The sequence below is a fragment of the Pangasianodon hypophthalmus genome, chromosome 18, assembly GCF_027358585.1.
Source record: "Pangasianodon hypophthalmus isolate fPanHyp1 chromosome 18, fPanHyp1.pri, whole genome shotgun sequence".
Classification (NCBI taxonomy): domain Eukaryota; kingdom Metazoa; phylum Chordata; class Actinopteri; order Siluriformes; family Pangasiidae; genus Pangasianodon; species Pangasianodon hypophthalmus.
The window spans coordinates 11073260-11096228 of record NC_069727.1 but is presented as its reverse complement, the minus strand read 5'-3'; the positions used below and the strand labels follow the sequence as shown (position 1 = coordinate 11096228).

Sequence of the window (22969 nt, the reverse complement as noted above, 5' to 3'; positions counted from 1 at the left end):
TTGAACAATCATAGACAGTTCAGTTCAATTTGAATGTACCATAAATGAGCTCTTACAATGTTTGTATAAGTACAGATTTCAAAAGTTTAGTAACCCTTGACTGTGCTTTGATCCCTCTGATTTAAAGGCTTTGAAGGCTTGAAATTTGTTTCCAAGGTCAAAAGAAATAGTGAGATTAATATCTTTAATTTATTTAGTTATTTCTTTATTTAGTTCTTTATTTAGTAAAATGTCTAACAAAAAAAAGAAATACAAGAAATACTAGAAATACTAGAATACTAGAAAATACTGTTGGAAAAGCAGAAAAAAGGGGGCTCATGCAACTGCTGAGAGATGCTCAGAGTGTGCAAATCTTCATTAAGGCTACTTTGTTTGGTTGCAGCATAATTATATATATGTCATTTCATAATGTATTTCAATGTATTTACTATAATTCTAGAGTGAGGAAAATAGTATATGAGTATATGTCACCAAACCTTTGACTGGCACTGTACTTGTTAATTTAATGCTGTGGAAGTTAATTAACTACTGAGGACCAGATATACAAAATATTTGTGTGTTACGATACGTGCAAGCTTGATAATACTTGGAAAAAATGTGCAAGTTAATTCACTAACAGGGTCTAGGCAGGATATATTTTTAAAACAAGGAGGAAAACCATTCTTTGCGTTTTGCATTTTTGCCTTAATGAATATATAGTTTGGGGCATTTCTACCTAAAAGATCAAAATCCTGCTTGTCAGTGTTAATTGATTACTTTTGCACCACGGAGGATGATGTACTCCAGTTAGCCTTTTATAGCAGACATGTACTTCTGAATGATTCTGCAGTTAACCTAAAATGTGTGATGTTGCACGTATTTCACGAAGCTGTAGGGGCATTGCTTTAGAGCCGTCTGATTGTCAAGAATGTGATGCAAGTCATACTTTACTGGTGTTGGGCATGTGCGATATAATTATATTATTGTCCCTACATGATATTAGGTTGCTGTGATATCCAGTGACGTTTATCACTGACTATATTGTATTATCTGACCTGCCAACTGTTACAAAATTATGTGTAGGAACTCAGCAAAAACAGTGGAGAAGGCTTGTATGAGTTATCACTCAAAAACATGCCAAAATAGCAGTATTTTTCTCCCAAATTAAATGAAAGATGAGCCAAACAACATGTGAATAGCAACGGACGCTTCTCCTTCACCCAAGTTCATGCCCTTTTCTCTTGCAGAGATGCTCATGTTGTTCCCTTGCATTCTCTCAAGGTCTATGGAAAAGGTTTTAAGTTCATTAATATGAAATAAAATAGAATATAATAATAAAAAGTTATATTCCAGTCCAGTCTGCTGTTCAGGTGGACCCCAACAGTGCTTGTGAACTCGCATGTTGAATAGGTGCAAGTCATTCAAATATGAATGCATATGAACTTCCTCACCACAAAAGTGTGGAGCTACTATTTAGGAAGCTATTGAGCAAATTATCATTCATCTTCAGTAACCTCTTTTGCTTGGTCAGGGTCTTGTGTATCCACAGCCAGAAATCCAGAAAATCTCTGTAACACTGAGTGTAAGGCGGGAATACACACTGACTGGGATGCCAGTCCATTGCAGGGCACCATGCACACAAACACACACACACACGCACGCACGCACACACACACATACACACACACAGTACAGTGTAGCATAGCTAATGGAAAAATGAGACTGACTTATCGCTTCTGTAGGAGTGTATAATATAATCTAACTTTATTTTTGTAGCTTATGGTAGGTTAATCTTGGAAGGTATAATTACTAGACAACCTTACTGAATTATTTTGGATACGGTTTGCAAAACTGAAGCTATCAAATAAAAACCGAAGTTGTCAAATATGGCAGAAAATTCCCTCATTTGGAAAATATGTGTAGATTTATTCGGATGTGATAAGAGATTTTGTTGGATTTAGTAAGCCTAAAAGCTACTTCAGAAACAGCAATTATGTGTGCTAATTAATTTGACCAAAGGGCAGGTGTTAAATTTGTGAAAGTCCATTTCCACCATTTGAAGACAAAATTAAACCAGTATTTTACAGTATTAGAAGTTAGTTAGTTTCTTATCAGATATTCAACACAGGTTCTCACCTCTAATGCCAGTACCATCTAAAGAGACTCTGTGAGAAAGTTTCTTTTATAAACAGTATGGAAACTGAATTCCACAGTGTTTTATTTGCATTGTCATTAAAAATATTTTTAAAATAGTTTTTGACATTTCTCATTGCCTTTAATCGACAGTTTTACATCTGGCAAGTTTCAGTTTCTTTCAGGGTCTCTTTGAGATCCAAGTCCATTACAGCTAGAGAGCAATTAGCATATGAAAAGCCTCATTCTAATATTGTTTTTTGCCTTTTGTGGACAAAGTGCTGTGGGGATGACAGGTTGTACAGGATCAAATGCTCATCTGACCCTCAGTTTGGTGACATTAAGAGTAAAAATTGGATGAGTGAAAAAAAAAAGAGTAGACTCTGAGTTTGTGGACATTGGGCGTGCCAGAAGGCTGAGCTGAATTACTCACATTACGTGAAACACTGGTAGCTCTGTAATGGCCCAATAATTCTGAGGAAATATTACATATTTCAGAGCAGATAATATTTCCAAAATGGTGGTGGGTATACAGTGTACATGCTGTAGACTTCTATGATATAAAGTCATGCTGTGATTTTTTTGGGTTAGCATAATAAAAAAACACTCTCTCATCCTGGGTGCATGGAACTTGTCCAGGATTTATTTTCATCTCCATGAATGGCCTGTTCTTGGACACACTGCATTTACTTCAGCGCTCCATATTGCTCTAATACAAAAAAAAAATAGAGTCTGTAGACCCTTCACCCATGCAGCAGCTGACCCTAGTGACCATTTGTGCCACAGGCAGTCCCTTTTATATCGATACACACATAGCACTTTGTCTAGGATGCAGTGTAGAACAAAACTGGCTATAAACTTTGGGTTTGAAAAAACCCAGTTTAACACAGGGGGTCTGGGCTGTGGGAAGCCCCAGGCACATTCTGTTTCACAAGAGGATGTTGGCAAATGATTTGACACAAGCCAGCTCCTGGCAGCTACTCTCAAATCCCAGATTTCTTTTGGCATTCTGGCCAAAAACATTGTGATTCTCACATCAATGCCATTGAAGTCCTGCATCCAAATCTACAGCCACCAACTGAGTTCATCCACACTAGTTAACTAGCTAGTAATCATCTCAATCTGTTTGGCCAATTATAAGTTTGGCCAAGAGGAAGGACTTTAGGATTTGTCCTGTGGCTTAACAGCTCATTTCCCTGAAGTTTACCTAATCAGACTTTTATGGTTCACAAATATTCATCTCATTTTGGGTCTAAACCAAAGTGAAAAACATATTAGTAATGTTGGAGAACCTGCCAGAAGGACAGCAGTGTCTGCATTACTCCACCAATCAGGCCTTTATGCTATCCTCAGTAAAAGATATGTGACATCTTGCTTTGCCAAAAGGCACCTAAATGTTATGGAATAGGTCGCTGTGTGGGTACTCTAGTTTTACAGATACGTCCTTGTACCTAATCCATGTAGCTATTTTTTCTAGACAGGTCTTTGCGAACAGGTCTTAGCTGATTGACTCTTTGTATCGTACATTTTTTCTTAGGCATACAACACTTTGTTGACTTTTGTAGTTTTAACAACATTGTGTTCCCCAGATATTTCCATTCTATTTGTAATAGTCAGAATAATAAAATATTTTGCAGCAGTATCTGAAATCAGAGGACCCATGCAATTACTTCCGTCAGTTTAGCATCAGGCACATGAAACAAAACAAATTTGGCTGGCTGGCAATCTTCCAGCAAGATGATGATGTTATCCAAATCTCCTGAGTGGGAAGTCCACATTTCCTCCACTCACTCTTAGACTAGCTCTTAACTTTTTCTTTGGAGAGCCCTAATGGGAATCTCCATCAAGCTGTCAGCTGCTGAGTGGGTATGACCATGTGGAGAATAACCCCCAGCTACTCATTGAGTTTTTTTATACACTTCTCCTTAACCTAATTGTGGAAGTATGTAAAAGACTGAAATAATATCATAATATTTTAGAATCTGCCCCCCAAAGCACACAAGAATTAGAACCAGAGTATACAGAACTAGATTATTTCAGACATGTCTCAACCTGCTTAGTGTCACGATTATTGCCGAGGAGGCGGATGCAAGTGCAGATTTTATTTAAAGAAAGTGCAAACAAATAATCCAAAACAGTGCAGACAAGAAACATAAACCTGAACAGGAAATACAAAGCAAAACACTCAGGCTATGAGCAACACTATGATAAACTTGGCTACGCACAATCACAACAACAAAAACTTGGCAATGAAACACACAGAAACCAGAAGTTAAATAGGGGTGCTTATTAAGGGGAACACAGAACAGATGTGAGTGCTAGGTGGGACATGTAACATGCAGGGGCTGATGGGTAATGTAGTTCAATGCCGATTTCAGCATAATCATAACCTTAGCTACGATAGAGGAAAATTTAGACTCAACTTCTGCATGAAGTTGAACGTAATTAGATTTTTTTAAGGAGTTCAGGAGGCCACTTTTTTATTCCTAAAATGACAACAGAGAGATAACTGATCAGGAATCTTCTCTCTGACAGCTTGTAATGCAGGCGATGCTAATGCAGTGCAGGACTACTTGCAAACAGTGAAGCTTTGGAAGTCTCAGTTCTTTGTTCTTCTCAGCCCACACTTTCCTTTGACTTTTACTCTCTATCTGACATTCTTCAGGAGCTGTGCAGTATCTGCCACTGTTGACTGCCAAGCCCTATCATCCAGCATTTGCAAGTTCAAATCCCGATGATGCCACAGCCAAGGGTGGCCAGGAGGCCAAGAGAAAATTGTCTGTGCTCTCAGGGAGGGAGGGGTGGCAGACTCCCAGGATTGGCTAGTGTTGCTATGATTGATAGGAGAGAGAGTATGTCACCCCTTCTTCCCTATCAATCACAGAAGCACAGAATCTGTGGGCATCTGTGAACTCTAGCATTCAGAATGGGGTGGTTACGCCACCCCTGACATTGCATGAGCAGCATTTTGAGAAGATGCGGTTGGTTGGCTTCACGTGCAGTTTAATCTATAACAGCCTATAAACTGCACATTATATAGTTATATTAAATTGTTTTCATAGAAACATTTCAACTGATAGGTCATGCTGTATGCATATGGTAGACTATGCTGTATGCTTTTTTACCTCTATGCAGTATTTTTATTGCTGGACAGCATATTTTGATTCTGTGTAAGAAATTCTGTGTACATCAAATGAAGCTGCCATCAGGAAGTCTTCCACAATTTTTTGAGCTTTTAAAAGTCACAGTTAAACTTTTAAAAGAGCTAAGACAAGGTGAAATTACTTTTTCAGTTGTGATTGATTGTTCACTTAAAATAAAGTTTTGACATATTCAGGGTCTCTTGTTGAATCTTTTTTCTATTCGCTCATAATTTCCTGTTCTTTTTCATCACTCTTTTCCTTTGTCCTTATTCTCAATTTCTTCTCTCAAAATCTTATCTTTGTCTCATCCTCTCCTTTCTCCATCCTTTTTTCAAACGCACCTTTTCTCTCACTTTCTCACCTCTTTGCAGGTATCTCGCTGTGACCCAGTTCTCACCGACTCATGCAAGGAAGGCTTTCCCATGTTTTGATGAGCCAATCTACAAAGCCACCTTCACTGTAAGACTGAGGCATGATGCCTCTTACCAGTCCCTCTCTAACATGCCTACTGAGGCATCCAGCCTGGATGAGGATGGCTGGGTCACCAATCACTTTTACAGGACACCTCGCATGTCCACTTACTATCTGGCTTGGGCAGTATGCAACTTCACATACCGAGAGGCGATCACAGATAGCGGAGTTGTGGTAAGTCTGAAGGGTTCATAACCCACCCTGCATTAACATGTACAGTACGGAAATTTACTCTGCTTTCTAATAGCAATTTATGTTTAGAACTATAGCTAGTACATTAACAATGTGTGAAAACCAGACTTGGTAAAGTGTGAGGATCTTTGTACATTTATTAAAACACAATCAAAATTCAAAGCTAAAAAACAGGCAAACATCAAACACAGTCAGGCATTAATCATCAGCAATAAGTTTAATCCAAAATAGTAGTCCTACAGAGAGCAGGCAATGAGGGAGGTATTTGCAAGACTTTGCAATAACCATGTGCTTATATAGTGAGAAAGTGAACAGAATGTAAACAAATGAATTACAATTCTGAGAACAGTAACCTCTCTTGGCAAGGAGGGGCACTATCGTGGGCTGTGACACATACTGTATATACTATATGTTTGAGATGAAAACCTTGATAGTAATGCATAATAAACATGTACAGAAAGAAGGAATATGCAGTCACATAGGATGCTGTTGTAAAAGAGGATCCAAGACCTCTGTGATTCTTTTATAAACCCAAGCATACTTGGAAAGACAGCCTTGGTCAGCTACCAGATTAACCAGTGGGTATGAGCCTGATGAGTTTTGCAACAAGTCATGTGTGAGGAGCCAACAGATGAAATTTACAACGGGCCAACAGAAAGCATTGTGATTAAGTTTTAAAGAAAAAAAAATGGGCACAGTTATCAAGTTAGATTCACAAGACTATGAAGTTGCATTTTTATGATTCAACAATTTCTTGCAACACTTATCAAATGAACCTACCATAAATATTCTTAGGATCACACTGCAGTTTTCAAGATCATATGGCAGATTTCTGGCTGCAGCCTGTGTTTGGCAGTAGTGCTACATTCACAGAAAGACAAGATTATATGACAGCTATAATTGTATTATGTAACAGTTACACTAGATTTTTTGCATTGTATATTTTGGCATTGGGGTGAAGCAAAATCAGGAGATTACGGGCAGTCCAGGTCTGACTTGTTTCTGGAGAGAAAGTAGTAGTTCAGTGATCAGCTAACCATAGCCAGGTAGCTTATTTGCTGTTTGTGAGTGATAGCCATTATGTTGGTGGAGGAGCAGAAACATAATAAATATAGTTGCAAGTATAGAACTGCAGAGTCCAAGCAATCTTTGCATATAATCCGCAGTGGCTAATTCTTGCCTAAGTTACATAGAACAATAAAGAGACCAAAGTGTTGTGACAGTACCTCAATGATAATCATGTGAAATGCCTGCTAAAAGCTGATTGGCTGACAGTGGCCGTGTGTTTGAAACAACCTAGTACTAGTTGTATAGGTTTTGCATATTATGAACTTTATATTATAAACTTTGCTCCGCCCCATGAACCCCTTTTGGTGCTTAGACTTCTAATAATAAGCAGTTTCTCCATGTTCAGTCTTTCAAAAAGCCAAGACCCCAGCCCCATTCTGGTTTCCTATTGCCCCAGGCATCCAAGATTGGCAGATTTGTGGGTTTAAAGATGAACTTGGCACAAAGCAAATTGAAGGAGGTGGATATAAAATTTACTGCTAGCAGAAGCAAATCCCTTTTCTGCTTATCGAATTCTCTCCCATTCAAGTGAGCAGGCTTTTTGGTCATGCAGATTTTATTTGTATGTGGTATGACTGATGCTTTAGTCTAGATCTTATACATCAGCTACTAATGTCAGGTGATTTCTCCAGTAAACTCTTGTATTGCAGTTGGACTTGTTTTTAGGTTTATTAGGCTTATGAACAAGGAAGAAATGATGGGCACTTTCCACATACATAATTCATTTATGCTGGTACAGTTTATTGAGTATGGAAAGAATTGGATCCATTTACTCCAACTGTACAGATTATGTCTGAGTTAAACAAGTTAAAATATTTTTAATTAGTCTTATACTCAGTCTGTAAAGTTCCTCATAGTCTCTAAAGACTTGATGTGTTTAGTGAATAAGCTCACATCTGTTGCAGTATTAAAGTTAAAGAAGAGAATTAGAGTGAAATCTGATAGGTAATAACAAGCACGATCATCTGTTTAGTAATCCTCAATTATTTAACACCTATGGCTGTAATCAGCAAGCACAAATGTTCAAGAAGGATTCGGCAAGATAAAATGATGTGAAAAATAACATCTGTTATTTATTTATTGGGTGTGCTTTTTCGGTTTGTGCATTTCAAGCAATTTTAAGTCTGATTCTCATTTGCAAGGCAGCTAATCTAACTGTTACTGTCACCTTGTAGTTGAAGCTATTCCCGTCATTTCACACACCATGAGCAAGGTACATCCTAAGTAGACAGTATAAAGTTTCCAACTATGTGTGTAAAATATGTAGTATATTTTATCTTGTTAGATTTTGCTTGATTGTTTTTTCTTTTTTATAGAAGAGGATAGTCATGGTCCTGTCCTGTCTCATGTATGTGGGTGACTAAATACCTAAAAACATGAATGTAATTTCATATTTAAGCACTTAATATTCCTTTAACACTTTAATATTCAATAAATTTGTAGTTGCAAAAGTAAAACTGTACCACTGGTCCATTGTGCTCAATAGGTCCTTCTCTTGCTATCTTAAATGGGCAGCTCAAGCTGGTAGATGCCCATAATTCCAAATCTAAAGGGTAAATTTGAAAAGAAAAATTGGAATGCTGTTGAATGTGATCCAAGTAGTATAAATTAACATACAAATATTTTTTGCACAAGTATTTCAGTGTGTGCTTGTTAAAGGGTTAAGGAACACCAACCTTACATACAGTACTTATCTTTAATATTTAGAATCTCAAAAAGTAATTTCGTAGTAGATAATCTCCATCCTCAGTAGACACTCATTCTAGCACCACTGTGTGGTTGTGATCTCACCTAGTCCTCACTCTGCCCTCAAGCACCTTCCTGAGAACTTAATCAGTGGCTTTAGGAGCCAGCATCCTGTGCTTATTAGTGTAATTACTTTCTCCACCATCTGGGTCATTTCTTTCAGCAATGACCGCTCCCATTTAGTTTTACATTTACTTTCAATATTGTGGTCTCTTGCACTTAGCCATGCACTAGCTCTCTTCATCAATCACATTAGATGGGCAAGCTCATCTGGTCAGCCCATCTGACAAACTGGTGAAGCTATGTGAGCCATATCAGAGTAGAGGAATCAGCCTGGTGTCAAGATATACAAGTTGGCACATTGTCATACTTAGTTGTGTCACCATGCACACTGACTGTGCACACACACATGGTCATACACACTGTACAGTAAACTCAGCAAGTATTTCACTTTTCAAACATTCTTAATTTAATTAATGATTTCTAATCAATTTGCAAAAAAGGCATAAACAGATCTTTACACAAGTTTTATTTTATTTAGTTATTTTTAAAGCCTGAGATGTCTATTTTACCCAAGTATTCAGACATTTTGAATGAAACTACCAAGATACTTCATAGACCTGGCCACCCAGCCAAACTGAAAAAAGAATGGAAACTGGCATTAGTCAGAGAGGTGATCAAGCACTGGAAGGTAAATCTGGGAGGTCTAGAAGGTCCTGTCTAGAGATTTGAGAACTTGCCAGAAGAAGAACAATAACTGCAGCCATCCACCAGTCAGATGTTTATGGTGGGGTAGTCAGACAAAAACTAATCCATAGTAAATTGCATGTCTTAGAAACAAGATTAGCTTCTTTGACCTGTAAACAAAACAATGCACCTGAATGAAACCAGGAGCATTTAATCACCTGGCTAATTCTATCCCTACAGTGAAGCAGGGACTAGGAGGCTTGCCAGAATATAGAGTCATCTTTGTGGAAAACCTACTCTAGAGCACATAGGGTCTCAGATTGGGCCAGAGGGTAAACTTCCAACACATCAATGATTTCAAGTCTCAAAATGCTAAAGCAGAGCCCGGACTTGAACTCAAATGGAAATCTCTAGTGAGACATGAAATAGAGCAAAAGCAACCATCCCTATCCAGCCTGGTTACAACAGGTCCACAAAGTCAGAAGCACAGAATTATCTAGAATGTCCTTGAATGCTGTAGCATTAAGATTTCTCTTCATTGGAACTATGGCGCCTAGCCCAAACCTGTACCAGCATGACAGCGTTTCCATGATTTCCATGAATACATAGTTTGCCAGTATTGGTGTGGAAGATCTCAAGTGACCTACACAGAGCCCTGACCTCAACCACACTGAACACCTTTGGGATGAATTGGAATGCAGACTATATGCCAGGCCTTCTCTTCTGACATCAGTGCCAGACTTCATTAATTCACAAATCCCCACAGCCATGTTCCAAAATCTAGTGTAAAGCCTTGCCAGAAGAATGAAAGTTATTATAACAGCAAAGAGGGGACTAAATCTGTTTGGGGATGTTCCACAAACACATACAGGTGTGATTAGTCAGGTGTCCACATACTTTTGGCCACATAGTGTAGCCCTGGGGAACGCAGGAGTTCATTGTGGTGGTGCTGGAGGTGATGTCGCCATACCTGATGGACTGGGGTCTCCCAGTCAAAAGGTCCAGGATCCAGTTGAGGGGAGGTTTTGAAATCTAGCATGCTCCGCTTTCCTATAATTAGATGTGTGATGATTGTGATGAATAATGAACTAAAGTCTGCGAACAGAATACTCACATAATTGCATGTTTTTGGTCCAAGTGGGTCAGTGATTGGTGAAGGCAGAGGTTGACTGGTCATATGGTGCAAAGCCGCTCTTTATGTTTCATGACTAGCTGCTCATAGAAATTCATGATGATTTATGTTGAGTGCTACAGGCCAGTAATCATTGAGGTGGGACACATATGATATAATTGGCATGTGGAAGATAGTAGTCATCTTGAAGCACACAGGGACAACTTCTGGGCTCAGGGAGATAAGCTGATCAGGACCTCCCTTGAGCACCTGACTAGGCAGGTGTAAGGATTGTGTATTGTAAGCGCCAACAGCTTTTGTTGTCTAGGAAATGTCTGTGGATACTTTGTATATAGTTGCACTTCTCTTCTCTGATAGACTGAAACAGACTGACCCTTGCTATGTGGAAGGCTAGCTTGTCGTCTGACCTAAAGGCAGTGTTTTGGGTTTCCAGTAGTGCACACACTTCTTCACTGACCTACAGCTTCTGCTTAGTGTTTGTGGTGATGGTCTTAAAGGAAGGAATATGCTCCAGCCTGTGTGCTCAAAACAGTCCTGAAATGAGGAGATGGCCCTGGGATTTCTGTTTCAATGATTGTTATAATATACAGTAAGTACATTTTTTCTTGTGAGAGTCAGTGTCAGACAATACCAAGATACCGGAACTTGCTTTAGTTTTGGCTACTGGCATCTGGTCTAACAGGGAAAGATCACATAATTATATCATCTCTTTGCTGAACTTTTATTTAATATTTTCAGTCATCTCTCTGAGGGAAAAGAGGGTGGTGAATGGTTGATAATATCAAAAGAATAGCAATATACTAAAGCAGAGTATTCCTCATAGTTGCATAGCATAGCTTCAGGTAATGGATGAAACAAACCTGTCCTCAGAAAGGATATTGTCACAAAATTTATCTTTAGACACCTTAATGAACTTAAGTCTTGACATTTGTCTCAAAAGAATATTAGTAGAGAAAAGATTATGTCCTCTCATAGTGAGAGAGGACACTCTAGTTGAGTGAACCAGTGCAAATTAGAAATACCATGTTAACCACATTAGAATGTCAGAAATGACAGGAGAGATGTCTGTGCTTCTGCTACAGGGAAACATCTCATTGCATCAACCATGGCCCCATACATTCCAGAAATCTGTTTTTGCAAAACATTCTTTCTCAGTTGTCTTGCAGCTTTAAGACACCCACTATATCTTTTCAGTATTAACTGACAACAGAGCAGCTGGGAACTTCATAGGCCATGGAAGCATTCGTCATCTCTGGATCCCAACTCACCTGCTTAGATCTCTGATACATGTGAAGCATTGGATGGTAAACCAGTAGGCAGGGGCGGACTTAACCATTAGGCAAAGGTCGGCAATTGCCTTGGGCCCCCAAAACCCATATTAACTTATAGTTAAGGTTTTTTTACTTTGCGCAAATTATATATTTTTAAAACTCTATCGCTAAAATGGCATCAGAATGCTTAATTTTTAGTGTTGCACAGGAGGGTCCACCCCTATTCCATTGGTGTTCAAAGAAGATGGAGCAAAGTTCTGTGAAAATGAAGCGAAACTATCCAAGCGGTGCTGAGAAAAGGAGGAAGCGGGAGGAAAGCAACAGGATTATAGCAAAGTTGCCAAAGGTAACAAGCTTTTTTGTGACTCGTACTGACGATGCAAAAGCTGAAGAGCAGAAAGAAGCCGATGTGAATTCTTGCGAGACTACGTGTGCTAGCAATAGCAATGCTAGTGAGGAGGAGCTCCCCGTTGCTTCTGACAATGCCAGCCCAGGCTGCTCAAGTGATGCTGCTGCTGATGCTATATGCAAGAATCCTTCGACAGCAGGTAACAAAACTTCCATGTTCACTTTCAGTGTTGATGATGATGCTGTCTATGACGAAGATGGCGATACAGATGAACAACTAATGAGTACTACTAGCACTAGCAGTCATTCTGACCAGTGTGTTTGTTACACTTAAAGATGACCCACCACTCTGGCCAAAACGTCTTACAGACAATGAGCGCTGCTTAATAGTGCAAAGAGGCCCAGTTCAAATCAAAGACAGAATTTATCCAAAAAATCATGAGGGGCGAAGATGTACTAGCAGCCACTATTACCTGCAAATGAAGAACAGGGAAAAGATAAAGAGGTCATGGCTCGTGTACAGTGAAAGAAATGACTGTGTTATGTGCTTTTGTTGCCGCCTGTTTGGTAACCGAGAAAAGGGCACTCAGCTAAGTGGGGATGGGTTCAACACCTGGAAAAATCTTTCAGACCACTTCAGACAGCATGAAACGTCTGCTGAACACATTACAGACATGGATAGTTGGTGCAATCTTTCTTAGAAACTTAAAACAAACACAGCTATAGATCAGGTAAACCAAGATCTAATTGCTATTGAAGTAAACCGCTGGAAAGAGATTTTGAGAAGACTCATTGCTACTGTAAACCATCTGGCAGAGCACAATCTTGCATTTCGTGGCCACTCAGACAGATTGTTTGAGTCTGGTAATGGAAATTTCCTTGGACAAGTACAATTAATGGCTCAGTTTGACCCAGTGATGTGAGAGCATTTGAGGAGAATTCAAGCAAAATAATTAAGTGACACCTATTTAAGCAAGCACATTCAAAATGATCTAATTTCCCTTGTGGCAAAATGTACAACTGATGCCATTGTAGAGAGAGTAAAAATAGCCAAATATTATGCAGTAGTCATAGACTGCAACAACAACAACAAGAGATGTGGAGGGCCCCATGTCTGTGTTTGCCTTGGGCCCCAAAATGACTAAATCCGCCCCTGCCAGTACAAGAAATAACATACTACAGCACACTGCTGTACCTTGACACCAGCAATCTGTACAGTAAGAAAATATGTAGTCATCTCATCCCCCAGTTAGCCCATTGTATCAGGATGACCCTGGCTTCAAACACACAATCCACAAATTTCATGGGACGCGAAAACATGAACATGAAATTAGAATATGGCTATGACTCATGCATACCTCACCCTGTGATCACCTATCTGCCCATACACTGTATGACTGTGCCTTTTATCAAATACAACTCCTCCAGGATCTGGTCTAACCATTGCCCCTTTATGCGAACAAAGCGATGGAAGAGTTGGGAGATCTAAAACAGGGTTAAATTAGACCCTGTGCATCACCTGTATTTTCTGGGGTGTGGTCTTCATTTACGCATTCAATACTAGAGTCTAAATCAAATTACTGTAAAATATCGGTATCCCTTGGCACTTGTTCCTTCAGTGCTTGAGCAGCTGAAATCTGCTTGTATATTCACCAAAATGTTAGTGCTTTTTGGTGTGCTTATAATCCAGTCACTAGCAGAGAGGATGATGAAAAATTGGCCTGCTGTTTGACTTGTTGTATGCCCTCTTGGTATTCCAAGCCTTCGCTAATGACATACTCAGAATACAACTTGGACATTTGATGGGTTATACTGATACTATTGTCAGTTACTATTAGCAGACTAGCCATAGGAGAATTATCTCATTGGCTCAAGGAAGCAGAACAGCCTTTTGGTGTTTACAGTGACCACAGAAACTTGAGGCACTTATTAAGTTTCACCATATCCTTTTGCCCAGGGTCCAAGAACACAAAAGCCAATACCCTTTCATGCCAAACCAGAGACTGTTAATACTATTCTCAAAATCATTTTACCTCATGACCACCACTTGTAAATAAAGGAATTGCTGAGCAAAATCATGTTATAATCCAGCAATGACCTTCCGACAAAGCAAATATTCCTCCAAGCATTAGGAACGAATTGGCCAACACTTATTGGTGGGACTCCATGCTAACAGACATTTAAGAAGAAGATAATAAATAATCATAAATATTAGGATTATTTTTAATACTTGGATGCAAATCCTTTGCAGTCAATGACTGCCTGAAGTCTAGAAACCATGGACATCACCAAATACTGAGTTTCCTCCCATGAGATGCTTTGCCAGGCCTTTACTGCAACCAGGCCTTTGCTGCTTGTTTGTGGGTCTTTCTGCCTTCACTTTTGTCTTCAGTAAGTGAAAAGAATGCTCAATTGGGTTGAGTTCAGGTGACTGACTCGGCCATTTAAGAACATTCCATTTCCAAGCTCTTGGATTGCTTGTGCGGTACGTTTTGTGTCATTATCCATCTGTACTGTGAAGCGCTGTCCTATCAGTTTTGCAGCATTTGACTGAATTTGAGCTCTATATAATATAATATATTAATAGCTCTATATACTTCAGTATTCATCCTGCTACTTTTATCAGCAGTTACACCATCAATAAACACCAGTCCAGTTCCATTGACAGCCATAAATGCCCATGCCTTAACACTGCTTCCACATGTTTGACAGATGATATGATATGCTTTGGAGGCCTTCCTTTCCTTCTCCATCTTATCTTTCCATCATTCTAGTACAAGCTATTCTTGCGTCAGAACTGGTCAGGCTATTTTTAGAGCTTTTTCTGGTTTGCATCTTGAGGTAAACTGTCTATATTTACATTCATGAGGGCATCTTGATTATAGACTTTGACAATGATATGCCTACCTCCTCCAGAGTGTTCTTGACTTGGCTAGATGTTGAAGGGGTTTTTCTTCACGAAGGAAAGAATTCTGTGATCATCCACTTTAATTGTCTTCCATGGTCTTCCAGGTCTTTTGGTGTTGCTGAGCTTGCAAGTGCATTACTTCTTTTTAAGAATATACCAACTTGTTGATTTGGCCACTCCTAAAGTTTCTGCTATCTCTCTGACAGGTCTGCTTTGTTTTTTTCAGCCTGATGATGACCTCTTTCACTTGCATAGACACCTCTTGGGACTGCATAGTGAGAGTTCTTATGAACAGCGACCAAATGAAAATTCTTTTTTATCTCCTTGTCATGAAATAAAGAGGAAACAGGAAACATTACCTTTGAGCCTGTAAAAATGGAGAGACTGAAAAAATGACTGTAATTCCTAAAATATTAATGCAATATTTTTGCTAAACCCCTTGATTTAAAGCTGAAAATCTACTCATCAGTCACATCTTGATTGCTCATTTCAGATCCATTGTGGTGGTGTACAGAGGCAAAATTACGAAAATTGTCACTGGCCAAGTACTTATGGACTGGAAATATTGTATAGCTATGGATGGATGGATGGATGGATGGATGGATAGATAGATAGATAGATAGATAGATAGATAGATAGATAGATAGATAGATAGACACACACACACACACATACATATTTTACTTCGACTCATTCCTGAGTTTGCATTCCAGGTAGGATGCATTTCCAGTTTAGAAACACACTGTCTGAAGCGTGCTAGTGGAAAAGCCAGGAGGGGGATTTATTTCCCCCTTGAGTGCTACATATCTGCCATATGCTGAGTGCTATTATCCTTCCTCTGGGTGTGCAGCACAGCCCAAAAGGAGCCTAACACAGACAGTGGGAAAGAACAGTGGATTGTAAAATGAGAATATGCAAATTCTACTGACAGTTTCCTTATTCAAGGATTTCAACTTTGGCCTATATGTAAGATCAAAATCACAGTGATTTTCAGTGAATTTTTAATAGCCAGATAGCATAAATTCAAGAGGCACCATGCAGCTCTGACCTGGATCCTTTAACAGAACCACACTCCTGGGCTTTTTTTGAGGTTATTACATAATTTTAAATCAAAGCTGACGTTTTTTATTTTGCGTTTATTTCTTTCACTGTTTTGTATGAAATAAGGATCAGGCTAGAAACTTGACTCACCTGCATTTATGAACGAAGATTTAAATGAATCTGACGTTAGCTAAATCCGACCTAATCAAGTATTAAATTACGATATAGTATTCAAGAATTACACTGTCTGTATACACCTACAATATACCATTAATTTCAGTAAAAACAAAGAAATGAAAGACATTGGATGATCCTTCACTTCATTTATTTTATTTTATTTCAAGTTTTTTGAAGCTTCTAAAAAACTGCAAATAAAAAAAATGTAACCCAGCTTCACTGAATTGATTTTGTTTTCTGAGCCTGAATTACTTCATGGATCAGGAATAACTGTGATCTGTTAAATGCTCCCCTTTTATTGGCTCAGTGCCACAATACCTGCACAAATTAGGTGTGTTGGATTATACTACTTTAATTTCTATAACAGGATGAAAAAGGCTCCCCAGAATAATTTAAAAGGCATTTTTGAGTTGATGGCAGGACCACTCCTTGATGATTTCTGCGGCTCATGCAAATCATTTTTAACAAATAACAAACAAGTTTTGTATAATTTAGTCATGCAAAACCATGACTGATACAGTTCCACATTATCTCAAAACCCCCACCACGAGCTCTTTTCAGGCTTGAAGCTTCCAGAGTTTCTGGATCACTGCGTCCTGCATATGAAAGAGGCTCTTTTGGTATGGAGTTAAGAGGTTTGAATGCAATAAAATTGCTGATTGTGATAAAGAAATGTAGACTCTTCAATGATTTCTTTCTCCTCAAAGTGTCACTTGTTTCTGTGATATACAATGCAAGGCCACAATTGTCATATTATTCCTTGTTTTTATGTTCTGTATCAGTTTGATTAAGATATGTATGTGTAAGCATATAGCAAATGAGTATTTCCTGCACAAATACAACATTAATGAATGAATGAATGAATGAATGAATGAATTAGACTTGTTAAATTCCAATTCAATGTATCTGAGAGACTCCCTAGCGCTTTTTCTATTATTGTCTCTAATTTAGTCTGTTGTATGTGTATGGCTGCAGCTGGCCATGCTCATTCAGTCTGGTCTCAGCAGCCTGCATCCTGTCACGATTGTATTGAACACTCTGCTCTCTTTGGACTCTGCTACATATGGTTTCCTGCCACCAGTTTGGCCTCCAGGCTCCTTCACAATCATTAATTCTGCAACACAAATACCAGTGTTACTGTGGGATGTCAGGCTGTTAAGCTTTATTTTCAGGCCCGGTACTGGATACATCAATGTAGGATTAGAATGACAGAATCAGCCTGAAATCACTGAGAATAAATCTAAATAATACTGTAAGGCAAGGGTCATTTATGAGAATTTTTATGAGTAATCAGAGTTGGATCCAACACTATGAGACCGCTTATCTAATAATACAAATCTATAAAAAGTCAGGTTTGTTCATGGTAAAGAAAAACTTATAGAATAAGTAAGCCGCTGTGGATTTTTACCTAATGAGGGTTAATTTCTTGCACATCATTCTGAGTGTTCAAGCTTTTGTTTTATAAACAATAGTTATGTGTGTAACTGTGGCTGTATGAACAGATAACCAGCAGGTATGGTCAGAATCACCTCGATACCTTCTTGCACGCACTGCTATTGTACACAGCATCTTTCCTTGAAACTCCTTACTAAGACGGCATTTATGGTGGTTATCCAGGATTTATAGAACAGTTACATATAAATAGCTTTTTTATGTCCCCCCTTGTAACTGCCAGTGGTGGTGAGAATAACCTGAATAATGTGTGTCACAGATCAAAAACTTTGAGGTGTTAGCTCTTTAGTTGTGGCGGGTTACAATTAAAAGCACATCCCATGAAAAGTGCCACACAGAGGTTGGTTTGGCTGTACTGGTTACATGTTACATAATTAATAATGCTACAGTGATGTAACCTATCATTTATAAACATATGTTAATTGTAAAATTCTGTTTATAAAACAGTTAAATTCAATTCTAAAATCTGGCTGATTGGTTGAGCCATGTATGAAGACACTGTAAACACAGCTGTGACCTCATTGCAATTGAATAATATATGCACCAGGTTTTAAGCCATTATTCTGCCCATAGAATACCCAAATCATTGTTATGTTGCTTAGCAACCAAAGATTATTGATTTACAGACTAAATTGTGTGGTGGAACACTGAAGAAAATGTTATCTTACCAAACTGACAAGCTATTTGCTTGCACAAGCTAGTAAGCCGATAGCTCCATTTTGTGTACACATAGTCCACCACGTACTAATCGAGAGGACGAAGGGGAAAGATGCTGTGTATCACAGTGTTTTTTATTGCAATACTGGTTCATATGTCAGACTTTGTGAAAAGTCTCAGCACAAATGCACACATGCATAGGAAGGTGAATCTCAGGAGACAGGAGAATACAGGAGAATCTCACCACCCCTGGCAGTCAGGAGAGATGGTACTGAGCATAATGTTTCAATGAATTCCTTACATTTCCATCCAAGTCCTTGATTCTATAAGACAGCATTTCTCATTTCTGATACAGGAGATCTAATGCTGCATATCTTTTGTGTGTTCTTCCTCCTTCTAACACAGCTGAATAAACTCACTAGCTGATTAACATGCCATTCAAGGGGTAAAATGAATTCGTACATTTAACACAGTAAAATGTGCAGCACAGGATTGGGAGTCCAGGAAAACATTTGGGGACTCTTGTCTAGGGTTTAGGGTAACTCAAGAGTCAATTTGTTTGGATGGCTTGGCTGTGATGTGCAAATTGATTCTTTTTCACCTCTTTGTTTATTTCCAAAGTGCTTTCCATTAGCTCTTAAGTGTAAGGCTCCTCCTCTGCGGAGATCTGATAGGACAAGAGGCATTTCACTAATGGGAAGTGAGGCACTTTGCCATCACAATCCAATACACTGATTGTGTGCGTCACCATATAACACATCTGGTTTTGTGTTTAGGACATAAACACAAATACACAGAAAGTGTATACATGCCATTGCATGTAAAACTCTGTCTTTTGAAAAGTCATTTACATTCAAATACATTCAAATGTTAAACAGAAAAATGTTTAAAATGCCAGAATATACACTTACTAGCCACTTTCCACAATATCATGAAATGAAAGCTGAAATTCTGATCTATCGTCTCATATCTATCTTTTGATCTCAAACCCAAATGAATTCAGTGAAAAAACAAGAGAATTGGCCATGCTGTTCCACTACTTTCGGAGAGGAAAGCATACAGGTGTTCCTATTAAAGTGGCCAATGGGTGTATATGTAAAAGGTATTATTGTAACAAAACAAGCCTAAAGTTAGTTAAAATTCATGTTTGAGTCCACACCCAATTCTGTGCTTGCATAATCAAGTTTACATTGAAGAATTCCTTCTAAATCATGGATCGATTGCATAGTTACCTGTTATATTTATGGTTGCAGGTTTGCAAAATATTAGGCATTACGTTAATCCATTTGATGATTTATTAAAAATTTTTCCCGTGGTACAAACATTCAATAACAGAGAAAAGCAAAGAACAGTGTTTTTGAATTGATGGCATGTCATCGTGCAGAAATACCTGCAAAGCACTCGCCCCATACAGGTGAGTTAATTGCATTGATCCAGTCCTATGAAAGTGTGGTTTTGTGTCAGTAACAATAATAACCCTTTCCCCAGCATCATGAAAGGAGAAACAGGAAGTAAAGTGACAAGTTGAACCACGTTACTCGACACCAAGCTCAAATAGCTTCCACAACTGATACGGACCACACTAGGGTTTAGTTTACGCAAACCTCAGACCACCATTTTTAAGAGGACCGGAGATTGGTTCTCTGGATCACTCCTGGGCTCGAAAACAGTGTTCACACTACATTAATCATGCCAAAGTTCTGGCTCAAAGGGCCAGTATCAGGTGTGAAAGCATGACTATGACCTAAGACATGGAAGCAAATCACTGGGAACAAAGTCATTAATTAAGAGGGTTTCCATTAAATAAGAGAGTTTCCAGATGTCCATTTGTATTTACAAATAAAATGACATATTGCATATTGGAGCCATGAGGTAGATGTTTGGGCCCATGCATAGACATATGCCTGTGGTATCTAACTTTGCTGTAATAGCTCAAATATTTAAAGGTCTGCGGGTTTTTGCTGTATTGTTCCATTATGTGTCAGTGCAGATTGTGTGACTCAGGATGCTTAAGAATTCTCTCTTCCTTTGTGTGGGTTGTATTCTGTCTTGGTGACTTTAACACGTTTCATTCTGTTGTCCATGAACTATGAAATGCTAAATGCTTTGTTTAGTGTCATTAGCCTCCAGCCAACAATAGATAGCCCTCTGGCCCAGATACAGTCTATTCTAGACCAATTAACCCCTTTAGTCCCATGCAAACAAACAAACAAACAAACGAATCCTTGTAAATTGACATTTCCTGACTCTAAATAAAAATGAATTAATCTGGCAACATTCATTTGCTCATTTGTTACATTATGTTAGTGACATGCTGTATATAAAGAATACTGTATATAAATAATATCCATGCAAAATTACATCCATACTGTTTTATTCTTCAGAAGTCATTAAATAATTCACTCAAAAAAATGAATCACTAAAGTATCAACATGTGAAGTGAAAATATATAACTCAAAGATCACTGCGAAACAATATTCTTGTCTTTGCTGGTGACTGTACGAGTGTGTCATGGCAGGCTCATGAAGCTCTTTCTTCTATCTGGGTGAAAGGCTGTGCAGAAAAAGACAAGCATCAGCCTCACCTAGTCGATCATTTTTACAGCAGGAGTGCATCTCAGGCACATTCCCATATTCTTTCAATCTCTGCCCCTTTTCCGTCTTTTACCTCTAATTTCTCTCGTCAAGTTCTATTGCTTTTTTATTGTGTGAAAATTACTGCAAGCTTTAAAACAGCATACATAGTTAAACTAAATACATCATTGCTCTGATAGAGCAAAAGAGGACTTTTTAGTTGGAAAATCATATTAAGGTGTACAGATAAGTTTTCCTTGCTTTCCATGTGAAAATATTAACTGGACATCAGTATCAGCGGATTCAATTCTCACATCTCAGGTTGAATGTTTTAAATATAACAAATATAAGATTATTAAGCCTATTTGTAAACATATTTGCTAATGTCTAACTTGAAATTGTCTTATTCTATTGGCAGATTATTTAAAAAATATATAGAAATAGGCTTGATAAACTTATATTTGTGTAAAAGCAATCTAATGAAGAGAAACAACAGAGATATCATTTTTCTGGAGTGCAGTGGTTTGAAATTCCTCACATTCATATCTGTAAATGAAACCCAGACCACAACGTCCTTCATCTTAAATTACTATTACTAGTAGCAATCATTTAACTACATTACACGTTAGACTACATTCTATCCTGAACACCCTGTCACTCTTCATTTGTGTTATTGTGTTTTTGGGACAGATCCGGCTGTACGCTCGACCTGATGCTATTCAGAGCGGATCAGGAGATTATGCCCTGCAGATCACCAAAAGGCTTCTCAACTTCTACCAGAATTATTTCAAAGTAAAATACTCCCTGCCCAAACTAGGTAAGCCTGACTGTGTGTGAAGGGAGCTACTTGTGTCTTTGTTATTTGATGGCACTATAATGTACATATACCATATATTGGTATGTGATTTATGTGTGGGTTTGTGTGGTGTCCATGTGGATTTAATTAAGTTTTGCTCAGAATCATACCCATGTGTAAGGGTGTGAGTGTTTTTGGGTATGAGTAGCCAACATCCTACTATGTTTCACACAGATGAGTTTCTGTCAGTTTGATGTGTTCATTTAAATTTTCCCATCGGTTTCTGGCCTACAGTACCTCCTCTCCACACCTCTTTCTACAAAACCCTGACCCCTCACCCCTAACCTGTTGACTTCTTGTTTAACCTCACAGAACTAATCAGAGAAGTTTCTCATGTCAGTCATTAAACACTTTATTCACATTTTCAGAGACAGTAAAAACACTGGTGGTTTTCATACTTCTCAATAAGACTATTAGAGCTGGAGTGTGACCTATTAGAGCTAACAAAGATAGCAGGAAAAGACTGATCTACATACAAAGCAACAACTTCATTGTCAGAAAAAAATGGTTCACACTAACAATATGACTTTTGCTGGTTAGAGTGATAGCATTTCTCTTGCTCAAAGAACAGAGAAGCACTGTCACAGTGATCACATTTTGCTGTAGGGATTCCTGTAGAAGAGGGTTAAAGTCTTTCTACAACTGATGCACAAGTTACAAAGCTGTTACTGACTTACGATTACTGACTTAAGTGGTTACGTAATGACTTACATAGTGTGATTACTTCCTGTCTGACAGCATTGGTTTGCAGGATGCTCTTTAGGTGTGACCACGTCCTTAGAGAGCTCTTTGCCTTTAGTCCACGTCTCTAACAAGGCTATTTCATTAAGGTTACGCTATTGATTTATTGCCTAAAGTCTTGTCTTGTTCAGTCTTGTCAAACAGGACAAAGCCTATTAATCAGCCAAGAGAGTTTTTTTTTTCCCCTTTGAGTTGTCAGCTGGTAATTTTTGGTCATCATTTTCACAAAAGTCAAGTATGACAGCTAAACATATAAAGCATTGCAGAGAATACATTTTTTCTCTGTAGGTAAATATTTTGCTACTTCTTCAACTGAATACACATCACCTCAACATTCTCCAACATAATCATTCACCATCAACAACTACCATTTACTATCAAAGACCAGCACTGG

General features: G+C 38.4%; 1 protein-coding gene across 1 annotated transcript in view; it reads left to right on the top strand.

Moving 5' to 3' along the window:
- LOC113531778 (thyrotropin-releasing hormone-degrading ectoenzyme) overlaps window positions 1-22969 on the top strand; it is a 147237-nt gene that overhangs the window by 5762 nt on the left and 118506 nt on the right. Inside the window, exons 3-4 of the mRNA XM_026922677.3 lie at window positions 5627-5900; window positions 21669-21795. Coding sequence (XP_026778478.1) covers window positions 5627-5900; window positions 21669-21795 — 401 coding nt within the window. The remainder of the gene's footprint in view (window positions 1-5626; window positions 5901-21668; window positions 21796-22969) is intronic.